General features: G+C 34.7%; 2 protein-coding genes across 2 annotated transcripts; both read right to left on the reverse strand.

The window, feature by feature from the left end:
• Nucleotides 1-5,415: 5,415 nt before the first annotated feature.
• LOC138328468 (beta-1,3-galactosyltransferase brn-like) lies at nt 5,416-13,986 on the reverse strand. Its single transcript, XM_069275284.1, has 2 exons — nt 13,935-13,986; nt 5,416-7,968 (listed from the first exon to the last, which is right to left on the reverse strand). Exon 2 carries the CDS (start codon nt 7,535-7,537, stop codon nt 6,356-6,358), a length of 1,182 nt encoding a protein of 393 aa, XP_069131385.1. The 5' UTR covers nt 7,538-7,968; nt 13,935-13,986; the 3' UTR covers nt 5,416-6,355.
• A 743-nt stretch (nt 13,987-14,729) lies between these two features.
• On the reverse strand, nt 14,730-15,815 carry LOC138327226 (uncharacterized). Its single transcript, XM_069273207.1, has one exon. The coding sequence runs from the start codon at nt 15,813-15,815 to the stop codon at nt 14,730-14,732; it is 1,086 nt and encodes a 361-aa protein (XP_069129308.1).
• Nucleotides 15,816-25,039: the final 9,224 nt, after the last annotated feature.

Raw genomic sequence — 25,039 nt, forward strand, 5'->3', positions numbered from 1 at the left:
CGTCTCTCCAATCGGAATGCTGTTTAAATATATGTAGTGCAGTTGAACAAAGGAAATGCGATATGACACCACAGTCAGTAAATTATGGAGAATTGGATATAGGCTGTTTAATAAAAATTAACACTTAAATAAGCATCGTTCGCTTCGCCCAGTAGATAAAATCATGGGAGAGATTATAATGTTAATAAATTGGTATGAAAATAGAAGGACATCGATATTAATTTTATATGTAATAAAATGCTTATCTGTAAATAGAACACAAAGACAACGTATCTCCTCCCCGGGGGGTGGGGGGGGGGGGGGTGGGGGTGGGGGTTGGGGGTGAATAAAATAACATGATAACAAAAAAGAAATAACATGAGTAAAAATTACGCATGAGTATGGAAGTATAAAAGTGTCTTGACATGTATTTAAAATGCTTAATGATTAATTGTTACATACTTTTTATAGGGTGTAGTGTTTTTTCCCGACTTTTCCCGTTTTATAATTTGATATGACGAAGCCATATATAACAGCTACCAAACACTAGGGTTACAAACTTACATGTATACAAATGTAATTGTTTTCTATGATGGTAATTATGTATCGGCTCTTGCTGTGTTAATTTGACTGCGCGAAATGATAATATTTTCCCAAAGTTATCCTATGTTTTTATTTTTGATTCAAATTTTTAACCAGGTTGTTATTACCAAAACGTATACTAATGGATACCAAACCGGAATTTTGTGCGTACCAAACACGTACACTATAGTCATAACATTCTCACTAAACATCATCGATTATGGCACAAAGGACGTTTTTACGATACATTTGAAGTGGTAGATCGTTTTTGTTTTATCCTAATTCTTCATTCAACATCTTATCTTAATGAAATGCGTCCGATATCTTGAGATATTTTCACGCATTTTTCTCAGTTTTGTACGGAAATAAATTCCAGGTTACATGTTTGAATACAAAAAAGGAGACCTAATTCTCATTTTCACATACAATTGTGGGACATATTAAAATTTTATGCTGTCACTGTTCTAATTTTTGATAGGTTTTGATAAATAAATGAAATAATATCGAGTTTTTGAAGCGATTTAGCATGTACCCCTATCATTTTTTGGGTACGATTTTTCCGGAAGTAGATACCAAACAACCGGGGGATACCGTTACCATACAGTGAGTAATAACTCTGTCGACCCGAGAGTTGCCAGTTGAAGGCAGCCATTAGTATAAAATCCACATGAGTTTTGTTAAATTGGTTCGTGGGCAAAATTCAATGGTAGGTGTAACAGGTCCCTTCGCCACACATTTCGCCACACCATAGTAGCTGTGTCTTAACACTATAGGAATAGCAATGCATGTGTTTTCGGAAATGAGGTAATGTTTTACTTTTTCATATGCCTATGTTTCAGTAGGGTACTTCGATCCAAGGTTCAATTATCCACTGGAAGACACAAACACCAGTTTTCCAAGCTGAAATACTTAGGAGACAACCGTTCCATGAACAAAAATGATGTAAACTAATACAGACTTTAAAACATATGTAAATGTCAAGTTAGCTAGTCTTTTGATTTGAATTCTGGGCAATTTCCTCTATGAGTTTTATTGATTAACTATTAATTATCTTTCATAATATATGATAATAGTAATAAAAATACTGTTCAAGGTATCTTCAAAATTCGAACTGTTCTGAAATCAGAATGATTTTTTTAAGTGTTCAGCAAAATTAATATATTGTAACTTACTTACTTTTGAAGAAAGTCAACTTTTTATGTCCCCGTTTCCCAGATACAAATATTCACTGTCGCCATATTTGGAAGGTCTTTATCACTACGGTGTTTATTCTCGTTGAAAACAACCATTCTGACGCCCATCGGAGGGTTAAGTTCATTTTACGAATTAAAGTCAACAAAAGCAGTGGAACAACATCAATAAACAACTCATTTTCAGCACTTGTATCGACATTAGCCAGGCAAAGAGCTCAGTACCAGACAATATGAATATCCTGTAACAGTTGCTATTTCTCAAAGAGTCCTTATGGGATCTTTTTTCAAATTTCATATGTAGGTTCCCCTAGGGCCCTAGTTGCGCATATTGCATTTTTGGATAGATCTGTCGAATAGATGGGTGCCCGGCAGCCATCTTGTATTTTGATACTAAAGGTTTGTTACCGCTATTCTTCAGAAAGTGCTGAAGGGATAATTCTAAAATTTCGTATATAGGTTCACCTAGTGCCCTAGCTGCGCATATTGCATACTATTTCTCAAAATGTACTGAAGGGATCTTTTCCAAATTTCATATGTAGGTTTCCCTTGGGCCATATTTGCGCATATTGCATTTTGGAAACGATCGGTCAACAAGATGACCGACCAGCAGTCATATTTAATTTTTAATTGTCAAAATTCAATATGGCGGCATGTCGACCATTTTGTTGACCAATCGATCCCAAAATATGATTTGCACAACTTAGGTCCTAGGAGATCCTATATATGAAACAAACTTCAACAACTAAAATCCAAGATGACGATTGGTTTGCAAACTTATTCACCGTTAAGTTTCAAATGCGATATGCACAACTATGAACCTAGGGAAACGCGTATGAAATTTGAGACAAATTCCTTCAGTACTTTCTTAGAAACTTTTCAACTACCAAAACCCAAGATAGCGCCAGGTCGGCCATCTTGTTGACTGATCGGTCCCAAAATACAATATGCACAACTTGGGTCATAGGAGAACCTACATATCGAATTCGAGATTGATCCCTTCAGTACGTTCTGAGGAATAGCGGTAACAAACTTCAACTACCAAAATCCAAAATGGTGGCGTGTCGGTCATTTTGTTAACCGAGCGGTTCCAAAATGCATTATGCACAATTTTGGCCCAAGAGAAACCTACATATGAAATTTGAAACTCTCTATATATATGTATATGTACTGTGTTACGTATATACATTTAGAGAGAACAATGTCTATAGAGCCAAAGGCATGTGCCTCGATAAAAGGAAAAGTGTAGCGCAGTGAAAACAACCATGGGTCTCCGACCACAAGCACCTGGCATGAATTTTAACTAGCAGTATATACATATATGTTAAAAATAATATAATAGTGCAAAATCGTGCCAGGTGTCTGTGTCCCCGACGATCACGTTCTTATCCAATAAAAATCCAATCACCGCCTTACACACAGCATTTAATATGTTAGAGTATTTTCAAATGGCTATATATATTGTGATGGTCAAGTGGTCAGGACATTGTATCCTGAACCAACTTGAAAATAACCAGTGGTAGCGCGGCTACCGCCACATAAGTATTTGAGGGGTAGGGGACTCTTGCCTAACTACCCTAACCATTGACGACTTAGTTACACCATCGATTCATCTGAATAGTTCTAAAATCCTCTAAGAAACAACCAGGATTCCAAATACAGGTGCAAATGTATTAATAAGACACATAAAATAAAGGTTCACAAATTCAGCAATATTTCACCATCTCCGAAGATACAAAAGTTTTTATTCCAATTGTCTCTTAAATTCTTCATTGCAATCTAGGCTTCACATCAACAAATAAATCTAATCCAATAACAACTGAGCCTAACGTAATAGTAACAGATGCATCTTTACAAAGTATTTCCAGTTTCTCAGTACCAAATAAATTCCTAAAATTAACATGAATAATCCCATAAATCCATCCCCACACATATTAACTATATGTAACATGATACGCAAACATTACAAGCTCACGAACTGAGGAAATCACCTCTTAGTCCATCGCTACACACTCACAACAACAAACACAACCAACATCGGACACAGAGACTGACTGATTTCAAAGATATCGTCATTTATGGAATATTAGCAGGTAAAGCGATCGCTGGATTCGCTAGAAATGGCTGGATCACTCGCTGGATAATCTCTAAACCAACAACAATAATCATACAAAACATTGTTTATCTACTATCAAAATTAATACATGTAATATAACTGTAATAACTCACTTTCCTTTACATTTTCAAACCATTGTCTGCAACAACAGGAAGCACTATTAATACAAAATACGTACATGTAACTAAGCTATCGGCTAGCTCCGCAGCTGTCATAACAATAATGGCTGCTTCCAGTTGCAGAAACATGTGCTTGAATAGATCAATTACTTGACATCTTTACACAATGTACTGACCTCGTAAGTAATCAGTTATCGGATGTAGCATCTCTCTATTAAGTAATATTAAGTGATACATCCTTATCATGAATAGATCTAACTGCATCCACTGACAAAACATCTTTTTGTCACAGTATTATAAGCTAATTGTATAAATCAATGCTTAGTAAAAACCGTATTAAGAGCTATATATGTTACATGTATAACAATTTTTCCTGTTAATCATAATAAAGAGCCATCGAAGAGAAGTAATTGTAATGATACTGAAAATAGAAATTTATTAACTCACGTGTCTAACTATATAGCTCAATCAAAGAGATTTAAAGTTTGATTTATTTGTGTAAATAAAATATTAATTATTCTGGTATATGTAGCCATGTAGGTCATAGTAATGGTAGGTCTTATAAAATTATACATTATTGTATATATGTACTAGTCCGCTAAACCTGCCTATATTATTAGGCTTTTTTATTCTATTTTTTCTTTTCTTTTTTTTTTTTTTTGCCTAATATATAGTTAGCTCGCGGTACCTCTTAAAAATGTGAAATCGTAGGACAGATTTGGCCTACGCTACGTCAGCGGTATATTTCTAATATACATGTAGCATATACATATACATGGTAACATTTTGTTTATCTTTCAACTACACGTGGTTTTTAAAAAAATAAAACCGGAAGCGACGTTGATTGGCTACCGTTTGCTCTACTAAATGTGTATACGGCGGCCATTAAAAATGTGTGAAATAATAAGATATCGGAAGTCTTTCATTGTGCAAAGTTGTTAAATTTCATAAATGGGATGTAACATGGGGGCAGTGGAGTACATAAGATCCCAATGAATAGGTATGTGTACGTTTTCCTGGCTTTGCATGGACGATATATTAGAAATATACCGCTGACGTAGCGTAGGCCAAATCTGTCCTACGATTTCACATTTTTACGAGGTACCGCGAGCTGACTATATATTAGGCAAAAAAAAATAAAATAAAAAATTAAATCAAATTAAAAAAAGCCTAATAATATAGGCAGGTTTAGCGGACTATATATGTACATGTACCTATAATCCTTCATCCCTTTAGATCCACCCTGATACAGCTAGGAACTAACAATATATTTGTACTATGGTCAGCCTAATGAGACTTATTTAAACTCAATTTTTGAATTGTCTCTCTGTTAATATGTTAATATGATTATCATTCTCCTTCTTTCCTTGTGTTGTTTTAAAATCATCAAATATTTAAGTAAGGTAACTCATCAAATATTTAAGTAAGGTAACTCATAAGAAACTAATTATGGGTAAACACTAGTAATTACAAATATAGTTGTAACTCCACAAATCAAATATATGTGTATTTTGTGAGATTGGTTCTTGATGCCCATCAGTGAATGGCTAATTGTGTTATACATATGTATACGTTATAACCTGTATCTGTTGTGGCGAATAGGACCAATATCACAAAATATACATACTATCAAGTATAGTTAGAGTTATGTGATAATATTTGGTTATAATATAAAAAAACCTGAAAATTAACAATTAATTTAAAGAGTTACAATAAATATGATCATAAATTATGTCATTTCTCATCTAGAAGTTACCTCCCCTTATTTTCATAAACCTCACCATGTATGTATGTTTTATATAACTATTTGTTTGTACCACCAATATCGGGAGAAGACTAAGATAGGCTACATGTACGCCTGATGTCTAATCCAATTGACACTAACATCTTTTTATCAATAAAATATTTGGAAATTTGCGTTGAATTGAAGAGAAGTAACTGTTCGGTGAACTGCGTATGTGACAATATCCTAATTTGTATTTTATGCTTATGATAACTTATACCCATTGATGAAGTGTCAGACCATGGTCACAGAGGTAGCTGTAGTAGTAGGGACAAAACCGCAGACATATGCCAACTACATGTATACTTATAAATCATCTGCATTACTAGCTCCAAAGTTCAGGAACTAATTATAGGCTCGTAGAATGTCGTAAATACTAGGACGCGGTAACGTCAGGTTTTGTTTTAATTGGTTGTTTAGCCCTCCACAAAAATACATACATGGGTTTGAAATAATATGGAAGTGTGCAAGACCACATCAGTCAAAACAGACCTTTCGGCTTTCTGACTAAGAGTGAAGGGTTGGACGTAGCTGGCTTTGGGATACCATTTTATCAAAAGAGGTTTTAATCAAATATCGTCCTATTCTACTTGTTTATGGTGCTTGTGGTCATGGTGTTTAGGATACGTAAATGTGAATTCCATGCTGCCCTCATTTCCTTTGGATCCCCGTACCCGTGAGAAGCCAGCACAGTTTTGAATTTCGTGTCGTTGTAAGAAACAGGAGGGAATATATGAATATTTGGAAGATTTATCGGTTTTACACCAAGTTTGTGAACAACGATTGCCAGAAAGATATCGTCAAACTTAAACTTTTTCGTGAACTGGATACCAACTTGAAGTCTTTTGACAAATTCCATTGACATTATTGTAGCCCCAGCGCAAATGAATGGCGGATATGTTTTGTAAGGATAATCAGCTACAGACATATACCACTTCTGTTGAGGCCCTCGTTCTGTGGTAAGATTCAACCCCATCCGGCCGGCGAAGAGAGAACGAATATTGTTCTTCGGGAAGCCGTGAAGATAGCTCAATAGGTAATCGGTAGCCAGATACATATCATCGTCCACCAACATGACGAATTCAGAGGCAGAACAATGGCTGACGCACCAGTTTATACCACCGATTGTCTTAAATGTATTGTTGTAATAACTATCAACGAACGACATCTCTATAATATCGCGATGTTGTTGTTTCTCCTGTGTAATTCTTTCTTTTATAGTTTCGTTTAAAGTTCTCGCTAGCAAAAACGCATGACGAATGACGTCTGCTTTGAAATAAGCGGTATTAACCCAAGTTTCTCGAATACTTTGTCTCCGAGCGAAATTTCCTGGTGCTGATTTGATCATAAACAAGAGAAAAACTTTATGTGTTGAGGAACCACAAATATCTTCCATTGGTTCCAAAAAGGAAAACGGATAAACATTGATAGGTTTAACATCTGTTGTCCCGTTTTCGATGACGTCATTCACTAATTTCGGAAGGTCCACGTCCAATGGATAACGAAACTGGCTGAAGGGGAGTATTTTCATAGGGGGAGTCTCTCTTATCTTCACTGTTGATTGCGAAATTTCTTTCTGTACCTTACTAAGGTCCATTTTCATCTGTGGAGTATTCTCTCTTACCTCCACTCTTGGTTTGTCGTGCAAAGTTACTTTCTGTATCTTTCTTTGGTCCTTAATGAAAATAAAAACATATAGAGCTATCAAGATGAAGAAGCACTTCAAGGCACACGGAACTGATCGAAGGCAAATAGATCTACGCATCATGATAACATTGGATTTCCAGAAATGCGAAAAGCTACCAACAAGTATTTCTTTTTTAGATAAGAAAAGACATTATGACACCACCATGTATATAAATGTTACATGGATGTTATTTCAGCTCACTTCACGAAGTAACATATCACCACTCCAAGAAATACCGAAAACCAATAAAGTCTTTAATTGAAATTAACTGTCATTGTTTTCGTCGATTTGTTTTCATTAACAAGTGCTTTGTCCTTTGACTTCTTCATCCATTTCACAGAAGCAGAATAGTTCTTATGTCTGTTCTGTTGCTAGTGATGTAAAAAATTCAATATAATTGACTTAGTTGATTTATCTAGATCAACTGATTCAAATGTCCAGAAAGTCTGCAATGGCAAGTGCGTACTTCGTATTTCCTCAACACAATCGCCCGATCATCACCAGCAATCGACCTAGAACAAAGAAAGTATTTTTTTCCAGAATTTTGTGTATTTTATGAAAACTAGGAAATTAAAAAATGTACAAAAAAATTTTGGTTGTATCATGCAACTCATTGGGAAATGCGTCTCTACTCGTGAGGTCCAAAATGTTCGGTATGAATGCGTAAATGGCAGTGCTTACCACTAATCCAATTTTATCTATACCCCGACAGCGGCGAGTGTCGCCGTGACATATATTTGTATGACGGATGTCACAGTGACCTATATTAGTATAGCGGATGTCGTCAGGACATTGATTTGTATGCACACAACCTACGTCACCGGAAGTGATATCAGACACACAAAACCACGAAAAGCTGATATCATGACATAAAAGCAAAACATCTACTAAACATATCATGCGTCAAAGACAGTATGATGTTAGAGACTCGAAGAAGTTTCGTGGTCCGTCGTCCGTCCGTCCGTTAACAATTCTTAATACCGCTATTTCTTAGAGAGTACTAACGATATCTGTCTCAAATTTCATATGCAGGTTCCCCTACGTCATTAGTTTTGTTTATTTTATTTTCGGACCGATCGATAAAAAACATGGCCGAAATGATTTTGACAATTGAAGTTTGTTACCGCTATTTTTCATAAAGTACTGAAGGGATCACTCTAATATTTCATATGCAGATTTTCCAAGGGGTCTAGTTGTGCATGTTTCATTTTGGGACCGATCGGTGAACACGGTGGCCGACAGGAAGCCATCTTGGATTTTGATAATTGAAGATCGTTACCGCTATTTCTCAGAAAAGAATTTAAGGGATCTGTCTCTAAATTCCTGTGCAGGTCTCCTTAGGGCCCTAGTTATACATATTACATTTCCTGACCGATCAGTTAACATGATGGCCGAGAAGAAGCCATCTTGATTTTTTTTTGACAATTGAAGTTTGTTTCCGCTATTTCCCAGAAAGTACTGAAGGGGTCTCAAATTTCATGTGCATGTTCCCCTAGGGCCTTAGTTGTGCATATTGCACTTTGGGACCGATCGGTCAATAAAATGGCCAGATAATTGGAGTTTGTAACTGCTATATATTTTAGAAAGTACTGAAAGGATCTTTCTCAAATTTCATATGTAGTATGAAGTAAAAGTTTCAAAAGCAGAGTAAATTTCATCTTTCCGTTGTCAGACGTAGATCATTCTTTGGTGGGCGCCAATATCCCTCTCGGATCTCTTGTTTGTAAATGGGCCACATTTTTCAAGTTATCAAATGTGCCAAGGGCCCGGATGAGTTCACTCGGCACTTTCTTCGGACCCTATTTTGACCCAAGTTTGATCAGTGCTTTGATTGGACGCTATTTGGAGTTGGCCCTTTGATTGACGAAAAACGTCAATTTCTTTCGTTTTCCGATAAATAACTCTCGCAAATACTACTGGATTTTCTCGAAACTTGGTAATATGGTTAAATGACTCAAGGTCTTGGCCAACTTCGATCGGCACTTGCATTGTATGGCGGAGTTCTGGGCCCTTGATTAAGGAAAGCGGGGGTTAAATTCTACGAATTTGCTTGTTCTTTTATTGTTTTTGTCTATTCTTTCACACATCAATTAATCTTGTTCTTTTGTTCTTTGTATGAAACCTTTGCTAAAGCAAAATTGATTTGAGGAACTTACAAACTGCATCTCCATGAGGTACAATTCCGTTGTCAAAATTGTACAGATCGGCAGTTATGACGATATGCAAGAAACGTTAAACTTTTAAACAATGTCGGCATGACAGGGACGATATAAAGGCATAGATATAAATGATTTCAACAATAACTCTCTTGCACATGTTATCTTATAGCTGCAGAAATACACGAATACATGATATATCCAAATGTCTTGACTACATGAAGACAGAAGACTTAGGGTGTTATTGATAGCGTTTCCTTTTCGCTCTTATGAAGATATGTTTGATGAGCATTCCCACGTGCCTGTTCAGTTATGTCAATTCATATTAGATATCACATATAGAATTTACAGAAAGAAATCAACGATTCAAACATAAATATTTTCCGTTTTTCTGATTTAAAATAGCCAAATACTCCTTACTTAATCATTTCTCCATCTAAAAAATGATCGTACATAAATGCAATCCATTGACATTAAAATATCAAAATACCAAACAGCGATTTGAGATATATTTCTTTAGAACTGTCTACTTTAGAACTATATGATAACAAACTTCTGCTATTAAGCTGCCCAACTAACTTGGTCTTCTATTGTTGCAAGATTTTGTTTTGTTTGGTTTACTATACATTTAGGACTGTGCTCCGTGTAGGTGGTGTATTGCGCGTGTGATGTGCGAGGTGCATATTTGAGAAGACTGTTGTATACATGTATTTATGTTGTGTCTCGATCCTTGTATAATGGAACACTTATCCTTTTATAGCACTATATCACTGAAGGATCCACCGAAGACACAGCAACACACTCGGTCAGCAGAGGTGGGGGGAGGTAGAGAGAGAGAGTTGGAGAGGGAGAGAGACGGAGAGACGGAGAGTGATAAGATAGAGAGGCAGAGGGAGAGAGAAAGAGAGAGAGTGAGAGAGAGAGAGAGAGAGAGAGAGAGAGAGAGAGAGAGAAGCATCGTGACAATAGCCCTTTAAACATTAATCAAGAATCAATAAAATTAAATGTAGATAATTGTGTTCACTTAGTCTTCACCTCTGAAATCGATTTAGTCTGTTAGGTCACCCTTAGTGAAAGCCAGCCTAAAGCAAAATGTTCCATTTAAAGTTATTTTTACTAATTGACATTAATTGATTTGCAAACTTATTAGCAATAAACACATTGCTTAATAACATAGACATTTAAATAATGAAATGTTTACAATATATGAATTTATAATTATTCATAATAAGAAATGATCACAGCTATATGATAATTTAATGATAGAAAAGAATAATTATGAAACAATTTCACGTCCCGTTACGCCACAGTTTTATTTTATTATATTGGCTGTTCGTTAGCCATCTTGTCAATTGACCATTCCAAAATAAAATATGCATAATTAAATCCTACATGTAGGGATACTACAGGGAGAGTCAAATTGTGAAATTTAAACCATAGCAGTCCGACTATTAAAATCAAGAAAGATAATTGTCTGTTATCTAAACATGAAATATATCCATAGTTCTTTCTTGCAAATGGCTTTAACAAGAGTCTTTGGCGCTCTCAAATTCATCAAAATACATCGAAAAACTCATCTCAGCCATTCTAAATCGTATTATTGTTTTCCCGTGGGAGACCCCTACCACAAGTAATTGATAGCATCACCCTTAGCAATGATAGGATAAACTGAACTATCTGTAGTAGCTTCATGTAAATTCCATACGACATTGTGATATATTAGTAAACGTAAACCGTCACAGCGACATGTATATATGCACCGTATATAATATATCTTACGCGATCTCTCGTTTATTTTTCGGATTACGTCATTCATACTTTATGTATATTTTTAAATGTAAAAATTACACGGGTTTACTTTCATAGCGATAAATGATTCCTTATTTAAAGTACATTTTTTCATGCTTATTTATAAACAGTCGGTGCTCCATTGAATTATATTTGCAATTATGGAATTCAGTTCTGAAACAGGTCTGTGGCTGGAATGTTTCCGTTATTTTGAAAGGGCTACGCATTTAAAGTATTCATGCGCGCTTGTTAAATGTATTCCCTACAATACTATGAATAATAGCAGTATCACTGTATGGTAACGGGATCCGGCCCCGTTTGTTCGGTATCTACTTCAGGAAAAATAAAAAAAATGAGAGGGGTACGTGCTAAATCGCTTCAAAAACTCGATATTATTTCATTTGTTTATCGAAACCTATCAAAAATTAGAACAGTGAAAGCTTAAAATTTTAATATGTCCCACAATTGTATGTGAAAATGAGAATAAAGACTTTTTGTATTCAAACATGTAACCTGGATCGTATTTCCGTACAAAATTGAGAACATGCGTAAAAATATGAAAATATCTCAAGATGTCGGACGCATTTCATTAAGATAAAATGTTGAATGAATAATTAGGATGGAGTTAAAACGATCTACCTCTTCAAATTTACCGTAAATACGTCCTCTGTGCCATACTCGATGGTGTTCAGTGAGCATGTTATGACTAAAGTGTACGTGTTTGGTACGCATAACATTTCGGTTTGGTATTCATTAGTATACGGTTTGGTAATAACAACCTGGTTAAAAATTTGAATCACAAATAAAAACATAGGATAACCACGGGACAGTATCATCATTTCGCGCAGACAAATTAACACAGCAAGGGCCGATACATAATCACCATCATAGAAAACAATTACATTTGTGTACATGTAAGTTTGTAACCCTGGTGTTTATTGGTAGCTGTTATAGATAGCTTCGTCATATCAAAGTATATAACTGGGAAAGCCGGGAAAAAAAACCCAGTACACCCTATAAAAAGTATGCAACAATTATTCATAAAGCGTTTAAAACACATATCAAGACACTTTTATACTTTATTATGTTGCGGTTTGATCTGAAAATACAGCAAGATAGCTGATTAAGTTTGATGTTATTTATATGGCGTCCTGGTAAGAAGTCACAACATCCACAAGTACAATATAAATGACACAATACACATTTGCACAAGATCTCTAACATATTAGTGTATTGGGATAGCAGATATCCTACTAATACAATGAGTACCATTTACAGAGAAATGAACTAAAATAGAGATCAATGATGTACAAAGAGAATGTATGAAACTTTATAATTATAGTTAAGAATTGAGGTTACACAATTAAAGAAATGTACATTAAAATGGGGAATAATTAGCTGAATCATTATAAGACAGAACTTTAAGATATGTAAATATACAAATAAATTCTGAGGAGGGAGATTAGCTTTATCACATAGAATTAAGTGATACAGAATTAAATGGTAGAACTGTACTTGGCATGTGAAAGGTAATACAAGACTATTAAATGATATGGAAACAACAGACAAATAATGACACATATAGAAATACAAATACACAAAAATAACAAAATAGTATTGCATCGGGGCAACCATGTTTGTTATGGGAGCAGCCATGTTTGTCATGGGAGCAGCCATGTTTGTTTACATTAGAGACAGACTTCCGGTCACTCAAATGGTGACATAATAAGGACCACTTCCGGTCACAGTATAAATTGAAAGTGAGTTGAAAGGTCATATAAAATCATAATAAAAAGATATGAAAAAATTATCATTCAATACAATAAAAGTATTTACAGGAATCAGAATAAATGCTTACTCTTTGGAATATTGAAATGAACTATTTCCTATAGACTATAGTTAGTAAATATCAAAATGGTCTTAACTAAATCTGTTTTATGAAAAACATGCTTGATGCGAATCAAGGTGCAAAAGGTTAATTTATACCATTTTAGAGCAATCAGAACAGCTTTACGCATAAGGAACAAATTTGGAAGAAACTGATCATTACCTGTATAATAATTAACGTGTCGATGAATGTGACATGCATTGTAAATTGTTTGATTGGTGATTTTTTGTCACAATACAACATTGTTTCGAGCCGGAAATGCAAGGGAGACAATTCCAGTACTAATAGATATTTCTGAGGGCGCGCGACAGTCATTCACTGAAGCACATTAATAATTTGGAATATGTATTTTTGAGTAATACTGAATATCAATTTAAACTAATGCTAAGCCTATTATTTATATCTTGAACAATTTCTAACTGAGAAATTTGTTTAACAATATCAAATGCTATGATTTACAATCAAGTATAGTAAAAAAAATAATTATTCGACAAGAAAAAAAAATGAAAGATTTATATACAGTACATTAAATACAGTATCTGTAACATACAACTAGAAAAACAAAACTAATAAAAGATATTACATAGAAAATTGTACCAAAGTTTAAATAATAAGGAATGTACATATAAAAATATAAAATGCTCACCTGAAAATACAGCAAGACAGCTTCTAAAGTTTGATGTTATTTATTTGGCGTCCTGGTAAGAAGTGAAGTATTTCAGCCAGGGACGCGTTTATACAAACTTGCTATCTTGGTCAGGTGAGAATCTGATTGGTCAATTATCATAAGACCACTTGGGTTTCACACATTTTGCTTAATTGACCAGCGTACTGGCTTATTACATATAACGTAGCGTGGACAGTCCGTTCTCAACGGCCGTAAGCAATACTTGTTTTTCATGGTTAAAAGCCACAAAGTGACGCGTACAAAAGATACATGAAGGAAAACGTTTCTCTATACAATTAGCCAGATAACACATCCTATTTGACATGTTCTCAGGTACCAGGTAAAGCATTATGTCTATAGAGACAGATTTGAGTTATTTACTTGAGAACTTAGCTAAATGCAAATTTCACAGGATACCTTAAGCTGACACTAATATAACAAGGAAATTTTCGCTTGTTATACAAAATGTTGATTTCGTAAAAGAAACAAGGATCCGTAATGATTTCTTTTGACGGTCTTTTATTACACTAGCACTTTGGCCGTGAACGGTAGGCATATCCTGGATATTCCAAAATAGTGCCGTGTTGTCCGTTCGGTGGTCGTGGCCTTCACTCCCTTACAGAGTATAAACATAAGCTTAAATTAAATATTTTCGAAATTCTTTATTTCCGTAAGTATACAACTTATTGGAATATTAACATAAAATATACATATATACAATCAACAAGGGTAAACATTAAATTATCATAGACAAATTGAAATTCACATATGTGATTAAGTGATTCTGCTGTTGTTTGCCTCAATTATGTACTTGCCTAATGAATTAAGATCTTTCATGTTATGTGTATTTAGCAATTCAATAACTTTGTAAACAGATGGCTTTACCCAAAAATAGTTTTTAATGTATTTTCTCCGAATATCTGAAAATTTTGGACAAATAAATAAAAAATGATATTCATCTTCTATTTCGAAGAGTTCACAGTTTCTACATAATCTATTATTCCTTTCAACATTTCTATATCTACCTGTCTCGATTGCAAGATTATGAGCTGAAAGACGGAGTTTGGATACAGAAATTCTACGTTGTTTTGAAAGAGACTTCGTTAAATAAAATTGTAATGTTACGTCATCTACTAGATATCTAAAGAGATCACATTTACTGGAAGTGCTTATTGTTGCCAACAACAGTTGTTTTGTCTGATCATCAATTCGTTGTTTAATTAACGGAAGTAAAATGATATCAGCAGGAGACTGCCTTAACCATATATAACCTAACCCAAGTTCAGATAGTTTCTGTTTAATAAACACTAAAAAATTATGTTTTGGATGTACTTTTTCAGTTTCCTTAAAAAAGAACTGATATATTTCCTTCAAAATACAGTTATTACTATTCAATAGTTTAAACCAATACTTGAAGGCTTTGAAGATTTGTTGATTTACCAAGGGAAAACGACCAAGTTCATAATAAACCATTGCATTACAAGTTGATTTTTTTACACATAAAATATTTTTACAAAATTCTATATGAACCTTTTCAACTTCATCAGCTTTAAATCCCGCCCATGTTTCACAAGCATAATGAAGGATGCTAACAATATATGTATCAAATAAATGTAATAAAGTTTTAATATTGAAATTTACTTGATTGCACTTTGCCCGCAAGGCAAAAACGGCCTTGCGAGCTTGACTAGCTATGTGTTTAATAGTGGTTTTGAACTTGTTATTAAATTGTAGTAAAACGCCTAAATAACAAAATTCATCAACAACTGAAATACCTTTTCCTTCATATGTCCATGATTCCGATTCCTTAATATTCCTACCATTTCGAAAAACTACAATTTTGGTCTTTTCAGTGTTCATTTTTTAGTGTAATCACATAAACAATTAAGCAAACTTTGTAAACCTTCGACAGATTCAGAGAAAAGAACCAAATCATCGGCATATAAAAGTAAAAATAGACTGAGATCACCGAATTCGTATGTACTTGCACCATTTTCAATAAAACTATTTTCAAAATCATTTATAAACATGGAAAAGAGTAGAGGGGATAAGATTTCCCCTTGCATCAATCCAATATGACTAGTAAAAAATCAGAACATTTCCCATTCACAAAAACACATGATTTTACAAATGAATACAGACCCTTAATAACTTTCAAGAATTTCCCTCTGATGCCCAGTTTGATTAACTTATACCATAAACTTACTCTATCAACAACGTCCAATGCTTTCCCAAAATCAACAAAACACCAATATAATCTTTTTTTGGTTGATAAAGATTTGGAAATTATAGATTGTAAAGCAAAAATTGCATCAACTATACTTAAACCCGATCGGAAACCAAACTGCGCATCCGTAAGAATTTCTTGATCAGAACAAACATTTGCAAGTCGTTTGTTAAGAATAGAAGTGAATAATTTACACAAACAGCTTATTAAACTTATTCCTCTAAAATTGTTAGGGTCTGTAGTAACACCCTTTTTATGAATAGGGACAATAAGTGCTGACGACCAGTCTGCTGGAAAGCATTCAGCTTCTAAGATATTATTGAAAAAGAGTGTGTAATGATGGAATCAGCATATTTTTACAGAAGATAAAACATTCGTTGAGCAGACCATCCGGACCATGAGATTTACCCTTCTTAAGATTAGAAATTGCAAGAGTTATTTCTTCCATAGAAATTGGAGAATCTAATTCATTGAAGATGACGTCATTTTCGAAATCGCTGTTATCAGTATCGGATACGAAATTACCATCTTCATTACCGTGACCTGCTACGTTTTTGAAATGATCAAAAAGTTGATCCATTGGCATTTGAGGAGCTTTTGTTTTTTTCTTTGCAAAAAGTTTGTAGAAGTATTTTGGATTATGTTTTCTTAAGTACTCCATCATGTCACCCTCTTCACACACATATTGACGCTTTAGTCTACATTCCATTACTTTATACTGCTTTTTCTTAGTTTTGAGTACATCGTGAGTTAAATAATTTTTATCATAATTGAAATTATATAGGGCGTCAAGATATTGCGTTCGTAAAAATTTTAATTCATGGTTTGTCTTCTCTTGTCATTAACCTTTGCCTCTTATCACAAGTATTTTTTCTAGTATCATAGCACGATTTCATAAAAAAAGGTTTCATTATACTTTGTAGTTCAAGCGTAAAATTTTTAACACTTTCATCAATGGAAATCTGATTCAGGTCACCTCTTATCAGTACATGATTATGCAGCCTGTCTAAATTTACATTTAATGACTCCATAAATAAATGTTTTGATTCATCGTTCCATACAAATTTAGGACGATCTACGCCATTATAGGAATCATTTAAGATATCAGCATTAACATTACGTTTAGCACATAACTGAATATGCAAAGGTGAATGGTCCGAGAATTCAGTAAAGTTACCAACAATAAATTTCTTTACCACTGGAAACAAAGAAAAAGGCAAAATTAAGTAATCAATAACACTTATACCATTTGACCCACAAAATGTAAAATCATTCGAAGTACCGTCAGGATCTCTGCCGTTCATAATACGAAGGCCAGTCTGCCGAAGGCCAGTCTGCCGTTCATAATACGAAGGCCAGTCGATTTACATAAACTGATACAACAGATAAACACCTGACATTTACTGCTCTAATTTTACTGTTCAGGCGGGTAGGCTAATTATGCTTAATTGGCGTGTCCATTGCCCTGAGGCTAAGTGTCATACCACCTGGTTGCCCCGTGTACGTAATACAATTACTCAATTAACTTTGTGTGACACTGAAGCTGATATAATTACCGCGGTTAATCCAAAAACAATAAAATCAAGGAAATTTGTATAGCAATGTCAAATGTAGTGTCTGAAATAAATATATACATCCATCTGTCCGTTAAAATTATATGTAGGTACGCGTTCACTGTCTTTTGTTTTATTCAAGCACTAAAATCCTTATGATACTAATACGATGTAATCGTTAGCAGATTACAGAGAAAATAGAATTCTAATTTGTAACATTGATTTGCTAAATAACATGTTGTGTTTTATTTCAAAAACAAAGTTTTAAATGAATATAATTTGATTTTCAATTAAATATAAGTTTTATAGAAAATCACAGATTTTCCTTATGAAATATCCCTATTGGTTGAATTTTTGTCCCCAAAACATGTTAAGGAAACAAAAATTGTTTGCAACAGTTGCAAAAAAATAATCATCTCATGAAAGGGAGATAATTGTTGTACAAAGAAGGGGGCACCTGTTTTGGTGGGGGTGCTGGATTTGGAGGGGGCACCTGATTTAGTGGGGGTGCTGGATTTGGAGGGGGCACCTGTTTGGTGGGGGATGCTGGATTTGGAGGGGGCACCTGGTTTGGTGGGGGTGCTGGATTTAAATCCTGTCTAGAATTTGGATTCACATAGATCTTTAAGCGATTGGCGTGAATAAGTGATTTCAGTTCTTTATGTGTTGAACACCGTCGTAACTTGAAAGTATGACTTGGTCCTTTGTCAGTATTGTAGAATGGACCATTCCAAGGATCATGCAGTTTGGGAGATAAATCTTGTGGTACCTTTGTAGAATGAGGCATGACAAGGTCATTGAGAGCAAACTGGGGTTCAGCTGACTTTTGATCATGACGTTGCTTTTGTTTTGCTTTGGCCTGTGCGATGTTCTTCTTGGCTACGTCTTTTACATCTTTCAGATGAGACATGAGGTTATCAACGCGTGTCTTTGTATCTTTGTTAAAACCATCCTTAGGAATTAGAGATGTATCGAAAGGTATGTTCCTTTCCTTACCATACAAGAGTTGATATGGAGAATGTTTAGATGATTGAGTAGATGGACTCATGCGAAATGCCATCATTATACTTGGCAGGATTTCGGGCCAGTTTTGTTGATTTTTATCAACATAAGCTCTTAGACATTATGCAAGAGTACTATTCATTCTCTCGCAAGTAGAGTTTGTCTGTGGGTGGTATGAACTAGTGTAGTGTCTAGTTACCTGAAAGAGTTCACAGACAGCTGTGACTAGCTTACTGAGAAAATTTTGTCCTCTATCACTTACAATCACTCGGGGACTTCCGTATCTACAGAAAATCTCTGTAAACAACACTCGGGCAATTTCCTTGGAATCTTGAGTCTTTAGTGGAAATGCTTCTGGCCATTTGCTGAAAGAATCTACTACTAGCAGAATGTATTTGTATCCTTCTTTACTGGTGGTGATTGGACCTAAGACATCCATGTGTAGGCGAGAAAATGTATCCTCTGTTGGCATAGGTGTTAACGGAGCTTGCTTCAGGTTTGTTGGTTTCTTAATGCGTTGACATGTGTCGCATGTTCTCATTCGCGGCCAAAAATATTTCAGCTGTATCGCATGGTATGTGCGATCAAGGCCAAGATGAGCTCCGCCTGCTAGACTATCATGATATGACTTTAAGACGTCATCTCTCAATACACGAGGTATTGCTACTGGGAGGCTGAAGTTGGTTCCGAGTTCGGTTTAAGCTAAACGGAACTCGGAACCAGTTCCGTTCCATTGTCTTTTTTCATGGGTTACTAGTTATGAATCCACTTTAATTTAGTTTTCGATCAACTCCCATTTCCGAGTTCCGTTCATGGAAATTTTCTATCATTTTATATAAATTCATTCTATATGCCTAAGACATATTAGAAATGTTGCCTGTTGGCTCTTTGAACGGATTAATATTGGTAAATCCACTTCAATTTAGTTTTCGATCACCTCTTATTTCCAAGTTCCGTTTAAGTAAAATGGAACTCGGAACCAGTTCCGAGTTCCGTTTAAGGAAATTTTCTATTTATTTAGATAAAATCATTCTATATGCCTAAGACATATGAGAAATGTTGCCTGTTGTCTTTTTTCATGGGTTACTAGTGATGAATTCACTATAATTTAGTTTTCGATCAACTCACATTTCCCAGTTCTGTTTAAGTAAAACGGAACTCGGTCGGAAAAAAGAGTTGCCGTAAACTAAATTAAAGTGGATTTACCAATATTAATCCATTAAACAAGAGGCCCAAGGGCCTTAACGGTCATCTCACTATCTTGGCAATAGCTGTATATGAAAATAATTAGATATGGTGTCATGGTAGCTATCTTCAATCTGGGATCAACCAGAGATATAACAATACTTTGACAAGATCATATCAGCCGCATTTCATGTTTCAAGTTTCAGTTAAATTGCACTGGTAGAACTTGAGAAGAAGTTCAAAATGTGTTTTCAAGATGGCATCTGTGGCAGCCATCTTGGATCATCTGTGGCAGCCATCTTGGATTTTGGATCGACATAAAATATAACAACACTTGGTCGGGACCATGTCAGGATCATTTCATGCAGGTTTCAGCTAAATCACACTGGTAGAACTTGAGAAGAAGTTCAAAATTTAAGATTTTGGAATATTTGACTCTCATGACCTTGAAAGTAGGTCAAGGTCATTCATTTCCACAATTTTGATAGCCCTTTATCTCAGCATGCTACTGACTAAATATAAATACCCTGGACCTCTCAGCTAATTAAAAGGTGTAGTTAAAAGATTTTAGCTTAATTGACCCTTGTGACCTTGAAAGAAAGTCAAGGTAATTCATTTTTATAACTATGGTAAACCTTCATCCCAGCATGCTACAGGCCGAATATGAGTACCCTGGACCTTTTGGTTAGTTAGAAGAAGTCGTTCAAAGATTTTAGCCTATTTGACCCCTGTGACCTTCAACGTAGGTCAAGGTCATTTATTTTCACAACTTTGGTAGACCTTCATCCCAGCATGCTACAGGCCAAATATGAGTACCCTGGACCTGTGGGTTAGTTAGAAGATGTGTGACCTTCAAAGTGAGGTTTTAGCCATCTTTTGACCTCTGTGACCTATGAGTACCCTGGTGGGTTAGTTAAAAGATGTTGTTCAAAGATTTTAGCCTATTTGACCTCTGTGACCTTGAAAGTAGGTCAAGGTCATTTATTTTCACAACTTTGATAGCCCTTCATCCCAGTATGCTACAGGCCAAATATGAGTACTTTGGGCCTTACGGTTATTGAGAAGAAGTTGTTTGAATGAAAAGTTTACGCACGGCGCACGGCGGACGGCGGACGACGACGGACGGTGCATGATGACTATAGGTCATCCTGACCCTTTGGGTCAGATGACCTTAAAAGCCAACAGGCAACATTTCTAATATGTGCAAAGCACATTGACAACTTTTATCTAAAATGATAGAGAATTTCCTTAAACGGAACTCGGAACTGGAAGAAAAAATATCATATATCGCATATTCTTCGCCTTACATGAAAATTATTTTTTCGCACACAAAAATATTTTTCGTCTTACACAAATAAATCTTTTTATTTTATCCTACTTAAAAAATGGCCTACATTTAAAAACGTGTTTTACACAGCGTATAGACTGGCCACCAGTCTCTAGAATATTGGAAAAAAATCACTTAAATTTGGCTTGATTATTTTTGTCTTTCTACTGCATGTCTGATTCTAATATAGTAAAGAACTCTGCTGAGAAAATCTCATCAACAACTTAGGGTCTGGTGGCCAGTCTACAGAGCGTAGCGTAATATTACCTACCTGTGTGTGTAGTAAATTTATAGTATATACTTGCATGTGATTTTCGAAAAGTACTCATTTTAGCCATCACATGTGTATTTGTATGATTACCTTGCATATTACCACTGCTAAAATATGCTAAAATATGTAGGACGTTTCATACTAAATTCAACTCTCTGATTGGCAGATTCCTTTTCTTCGTGTACTATATGAAGTACAAATCCGAGAATTGTGCGAAAATCCGACGTAATCATGACGTCACAATAGAGACGTCGACGTTGCGTATTGATTTGGAAAAAACAATCCATTGGAAAATCAATGGAATTGTACGTTTAAACGTATTTTATGTTATCAAGTAGTCGCAAAATTTTTCAACTTCATCGGGTGACACGGATTCACAGATTGCAAACAAAATTTTTTCATATCCCTTTTAAGTTAAAAAAATAGTATCATCAATGATTTATTAAAACATAGCTGTGATGCCATCCATGATTATTCGAGTTAATTATCCAACAGAAATCACATACCTAACCTATATCCGTTCAAAAGGTTACTAGTCCAATATTAAGCTGGTGGTTTAGGACTGACAAAAATAACATAATGGAAATCTACGTGTAAAGTTTTCGGTAGACAAGTGATCTAAATTAAGATTAAATCAAAGCGATATCAGTAATTGGATAACAAGTTAGAAATATAAATATAAAATTAAAAGTGTTCCAAGAAAAAGGTTATTCAAACGCCCCATAGAAATTAAAAATCCGTGTTTGTCAAAGACGTAATATCAACAGGATTTTCCAGATGACACGGGATCCCATCAAACGTAAGTCTGTAGGATACGAACTACTTTAAATGGTAAATCTGAAACAAAGAAGTGATTATAACCGTCTGCACACAAAAAAAATAATCAAATTTTCGAGTCGATCTGCCCCTCTGTCAAGGCAAACAGAACGAAAACGATTACATAATGTGTATCATATTAACATACATAGTTATTCTAAAAGTCGTATTTCCCACATACAATAAATATCACGCCTTTCAGCCGAAAATTGAAAATCACATTTTTAAATATACACAATAGCAGATGTACGTAAAAAATTAAGGAAGATTAAAAAAATATGTTTTTCTCTACTTTCAATATTTGTGCACTTTATAAAACCTAAGTTACCTTTGCAGATTTGTGAAAAATCCCAGATATTAAGCATCTTATGATACATGTTGTTGTGAATAGTTTATCTCTAATGTGACGCTACCTAACTTGGAGCGCTATCCAAAACGGAACACTTTTAAAATATGTGATACAGAATTTTCAGTTTGCAATCTAAACTAATAATAACTGGCTTGAACAAAAATTAAGGTGCTGACTAGTAACTGTGACAATTTACATGTATTATTTTCTTTCCTGTTGCTTTTTATTCATATACACGAAAATAATGAAATTGTGAGAAAAATCTGGGAAACAACGTCTTGCGACAAGCCTAAAAACACAAGATATTTTAAAACAAGAACAATAATTGCTGAATATAATATTTTTGACATATATGTGACTTAAATAAAGGAAAAAAAATATGTTTGAACTTTCCTTAAATGAATTCAAATATTTTTATCATGTATAGGCATTTATTAATCAAACCATTTTGGGTACTCGAACCTGCTGAAACACAGGGCTGGACCGAGCATGCTTCAAAGCTCTCTATTTATAAATACATTGTATATGAACTGCTGACAAGTAAACAAATCATGAAATTAATACTAAAGGCATCTATTTGTGGAATGTTCAGAAAAAAAATCTGGATTCAAGGACACGTAAGATTTTGTTTTACAATAATCTTCAAAAATAGTTCGGGTGACGTCACGTTGATATAATTTTACTGTAAATTTCTGATATCAGTACAAAAATAGTCAGTGTGCGTATTTCCAATACATCAATCAACAATTAAGCGATTTTAAAGGGGAAACATATTCCGTCTTTGTATATTACAGAGTTAGCTCCCTTTCGGGTAGGTATCGATTTTTACGTCATAATTTTGTGAGCGCAATTCACGTCGTTTTCGCCGAAAAATATGACGTTTTGCTCGCAAACACATGACGTCACACTCAATTAATACTCGCAAGGGCAGATAACTCTTTAATATGCAAATACAGAATAATTCAATTACAGTGTTAGGAACCCATCCTTACTCTCTGATGATTAAAATACTGTATAGTTGTGAAGTTCCACGGGTGTAAATTTTCGCAATTTACTGTTTGGAACTTGTTCACGGGAGATTATTTTAGTGGATTGTCTTTGAAAACGCCAATAATACAACAGACTATGATGTGTGAACCATGATTTTGATAAAGGAGGAGTGTCAATTTCAAACAGAAAATTGCCCCTCCTGTTCAACTCCCTCATAACACACAAGGGAATCCGACCTGACCTAATAATATATATCATGATGTCCTAATCCCCGGGTATCTGTAAACAAAAATATCGGCCATGGCAACCAGAGAGCCCAAATTGACACTCCTCCTTTCGCGAGGTTTTAAATTTCGCGACTTTGGATGGATTCACGAATTTAGCGAAATTAAAGCCACGAGAATATTAGCGAAATTAAAGCCACGAGAATATTAACAACTATATCGTAAACTCGCCCATGTCGTTCTTCTATTGTATCTATAGTGACCGATTGTTTATACTTAATAGACAGTAAAATATCAACACACAACAGGACCATGGGGCTTAACATTGGATGCAAATTAGTTATGTCATTTAATAGCCGGCCAGCTGATGTCTTTTGTTCATATAGTAATCAAGAATATCAAAATATAATAAAATTATCAATTTATCCTGGATGTAATTTTTAAGTTCCAATAATGATTATCATTAGGGAAATAACTCAGTCCCTTACAATAAAGGGAACTAACCCAGTCCCTTACAATAAACTCGAACTAGTTTTCAAACTGGCCATCTATCAATTTTAGTCTGATTACAAAATTTCATTAAGTTCGGTGAATACATGTATTTACTTAGGGTAACATCTACACTAGTTCCAATAATAATTATAATTCCAATGGGAAATGACTCCATTAGTTATGATGGAAGAAGATCATTTATCGTACTTTTTTTTCTAATGTTACTCTGTGTACAATGTTTCGTTAGTTTTGATGAATATTTACACAAGCTATCATGTTCACAACGAAGATACAATAATAATTATTAGTGCAAAGGGCAATAACTCCGTAAGTTACAATAGAATCAAGATGATTTTCAAAGTCGTCCTTGTTCTTCATAGTGTTAATCTTATCTAATGTTCTCTCGGTGCATAAGTTATCATGTTCAAAAAGTCAAATAATTAATGCAAAGGGCAATAACTCCGTCGGTTATGTACAGTCGAACCAAGCTGATTTTTCGAACGCATGCGCGATATTTCCAATGTTAGTCAAAATACAAAAATGCATTTAGTTGAGTGCATATTAATTCAATTTATCGTGTTCACATGGTTCAATTATTATAATAATAGTTGCAAAGAGTAGTTAAAGTCGAATCAATCCGATTTTCGA

This window comes from Argopecten irradians, chromosome 7, assembly GCF_041381155.1.
Source record: "Argopecten irradians isolate NY chromosome 7, Ai_NY, whole genome shotgun sequence".
Taxonomy (NCBI): Eukaryota; Metazoa; Mollusca; class Bivalvia; order Pectinida; family Pectinidae; genus Argopecten; species Argopecten irradians.